This window comes from Aphanomyces invadans, assembly GCF_000520115.1.
Source record: "Aphanomyces invadans strain NJM9701 unplaced genomic scaffold supercont1.50, whole genome shotgun sequence".
In the NCBI taxonomy this organism is placed as follows: domain Eukaryota; phylum Oomycota; class Saprolegniomycetes; order Saprolegniales; family Verrucalvaceae; genus Aphanomyces; species Aphanomyces invadans.
Window position 1 is genome coordinate 27130 of NW_008580195.1, and position 3004 is coordinate 30133.

Below are 3004 nucleotides of genomic sequence, written 5' to 3' on the forward strand. Positions count from 1 at the left end.
AAGTCCAGCGTTCCAGGCGGCGTCGGCGATACGCCACGCATATTCCCGGACTGTCTCGGTTTTCATACGACGGGAGTTCTCAGTGATCTCGGACATCTTCCGGCTTTCGGTCTTGTGGATGAACTCCTTCCTGAAAGCGTCGCGAGCCTCGTGCCAGGATGTTTGAGCTCGGTCTCGACAACGACGGGCCCACCAGTCTTCCACCGATGGTACCCCCGATTGGGACAGCCTGTCGTCAAAGATACTGACAAACTGTCGCTCCGTGTTCCCATAGTCGTCCAGGATCGCGTCGAACTTGGCCAAGAAGTGTTCCAAGGCGATGGGTCGGTTGACACTGTCCAGCTTGGGGGCATACTTCCGGGCGTCCGCCAGAGCCTGTCGTCCTGCGGCCGCAACCCCCGCAGCAGAGGGTCTGGAAGAGCCTGGTTGGTACGGGTCGCCAGGGGGACCACCATCGCCGGGACCACCACCGCCATAACCACCACCGCCAGGGTAGCCCGGTGTAAAGCCACGGTCATCGCCAGGGAACCCGCTGCGGCGTCTTCCAGGGCCATCGTCACCAGGACCACCGCCACCATAACCATCTCCGCCCGGTCCAGGGTATCCCGAAGGGGGACCTTGTCGTCTTGGGGGACCCGAACCTCTGCCACGGTGTGAGTCGTCCCTCGCGGGTCGTCCTGTCCTGGCTGGTATCCTCCACCGTAGTGTCCGCCAGGATAGTGTCCCGACGAGCCGGCCGTTCGATACGGCGCCGAGTTCGTACTCAAACCCCCGACGTTTCCTGCAACCCGACCCGTGACATCCGGGTTGGACGCTGAGCCCGTCCGGGACGGTGCAAACGGCTGAGGTTCAAACGATCTGCCAGGGTAGGTAGGAGGCGCCCGGAGGTCCTCGGTTTCCGTCATCACTTCAGTATGCTGAAGGGTCTGGACGATCAGGGGTACTTCGTGATATCGAGGTGTCGACGCGACTGAAAAGGAGGCGGGCATCAATGGGTTCGTCACGAACGTTGCAGAGGTCTTGCCGGACGGTGACCCTTTCCGAGAGGGTGTCAGTGTTGGGTTCCCGTACGGTGCTTGTAACGAGCTTAGTCGGAATCGATCCGCCTGCTTCCTGAGCTCCCACTCGCGCTTCTCGACGTTGTAGGAGAGCCTTCTGCCGGTCGAGTACCGCGAGTTCGTACTTGGCCCGGGCCTCATGGGAGTACCGGTCGCGCCTCAGCTGTTCTTCCGACTGGTTCAGGAGGCCCCTGTTGGTCTCCTGACGGGCCAACCCGTCCTCGATGCGGGCCAGGACGTCCTGGTTGATAGCCGTCTCATGCTCCAGGGCGGCTCTGTCGGCGTTCAGTTGCGACCTTTCTTGCTCAGTAGGGGCGTTCCCGGCTTGCCCAAGCGACATGAACTGCTCCTGGACATCGTGCTCGAGTTGTCGCATGCTCTCGTGGTGCTCGTCCAAGTCCTTTTCGTGTTTTTCGCGTTCCAGGAGGAGCAGCTCGTGGGTCTCCCGGACGCGTCGTTCGGCGTCCTGCAGGAAACCCTGGGCTTCTTCCAACTGGAGGGCCACACGCTTCTGGTTCAGGTCGGCCTCCTGGACTCGCAGTTCAAGTCCACGGAGCCTGTCCTGGAGGTCATCATTCGCCTTCTGGAGCGCCGGGCAGTTGCCACAGGGCAGATTGGGACGGTTGAGCGCCGCTTGGAGACGTCGCTCGAGATCCTGGACATCGGCTTGGAGCTTGTCCTTCGCATCCTGCAGGACAGGACAGTTGCCGCACGTCGAATTGGCGCGATTAAGGGCTTCCTGTCGTCGTTGAGCGGACTTGGCAGCGTCCAGCTCCATGGTCACAAGGTGGAGCTCTTCGCGCAGGGTGGAGATCTCCTGGGTTCGGCGAGCCTCCCGCATCTCGTAGGCCGATTCTTTCCCGTCGATTTCACGGCGGGCTTCAGCCAACAGGGCCGTGAGCTCTTCCTGGTGAGACCTCTTCGTGTTCCTTAGGTCTTCATGCAAACGGCTAAGGGCGTCTTCTCGGCTGTGATCGCTCTCCATCCTGGCCGCCCGTAGGACACGTTCAGTCTTCGCGTGTGAGCACGCTAGCTCCAGCTCACGGTCGTAACACTCGTGCAGGTACGCCAGAGCCTTCCGGTAGTCATCCTGGCGACGAGCTTCGTGGGCTTCCACGGCCCGCGCCAGCTCTTCAGCCATTCCGACCAGACGTGTTTCCTTGGCGTCCAGGAGTCGAGCTCTCTCGTCGTAGAACTGCTTCAGGAACCGCTGGGCTTCGATCTTCTGGTTTTCTTCAAACGTCCTCATCAGATCTCCGTAAGCCCGTCCGAGCTCCAGGCCTTCGCCGTTGATCACCACCAGAGTCGCGACCACGGGGATATCGGGGTCGTTTGGGATAGGCGTCCACGAACCCGGGCTGCCGGTGATCTCTTGGACCAGGGAGATGCTTCCGGGAGCCGGACTTGGGTTTGCCAGGCAGAGTTGGTATTCGTTTCCGGCATCCTCGACGTCTTGACCCGAGTCTTCTGGTGCCATAACGTCTTCGGTCATGACCGCCAGCTTCTTCGGGGCCGAACGTGTGTCCGACCTGTCGGTCGGGGGCGACACGTTCGGTGAGCCGTCGGCTTCGCGCTTCCTTTCCGGCGGTGGGATTGTTGGTCCTGCCGAGTTGTCGTGGTCGGCCGGAGCGACAGTCTTCGTCCGGGACGTGCGTCCCAGGCTCTCGGTCTCGGGAGCCAGTCCTGCCAATCGGCGGGAATAACGCGTAGCCTTGCTTGCTTCAGTTGAGGATTCCGTCGACATTTCGTCCTTGATTCCGTTGCAAACGCCTACCCTGCTGCTCCACCAGAATGTCACGGGGTTTTATGACAAGTTGATGGGTAGGCGCGGCGCGGGCAAACAAGGAGACTCAAACTCAGGTGCGGAGTTCGAGGCAAAATGTGAAGTCGAGTTAGTTAAAGGTGTGGTTGTAGCCTTAGTTCTAAGGCTCTAGGTTTTACTGCTC

General features: G+C 60.8%; 1 protein-coding gene across 1 annotated transcript; it reads right to left on the reverse strand.

The window, feature by feature from the left end:
* Positions 1–79: 79 nt before the first annotated feature.
* Positions 80–2802, reverse strand: H310_13335 (hypothetical protein; the record flags this gene model as incomplete). Its single annotated transcript, XM_008880799.1, has 4 exons — positions 80–130; positions 214–383; positions 434–1155; positions 1184–2802. The coding sequence occupies 4 exons, from the start codon at positions 2800–2802 to the stop codon at positions 80–82; spliced, it is 2562 nt and encodes an 853-aa protein (XP_008879021.1).
* Positions 2803–3004: the final 202 nt, after the last annotated feature.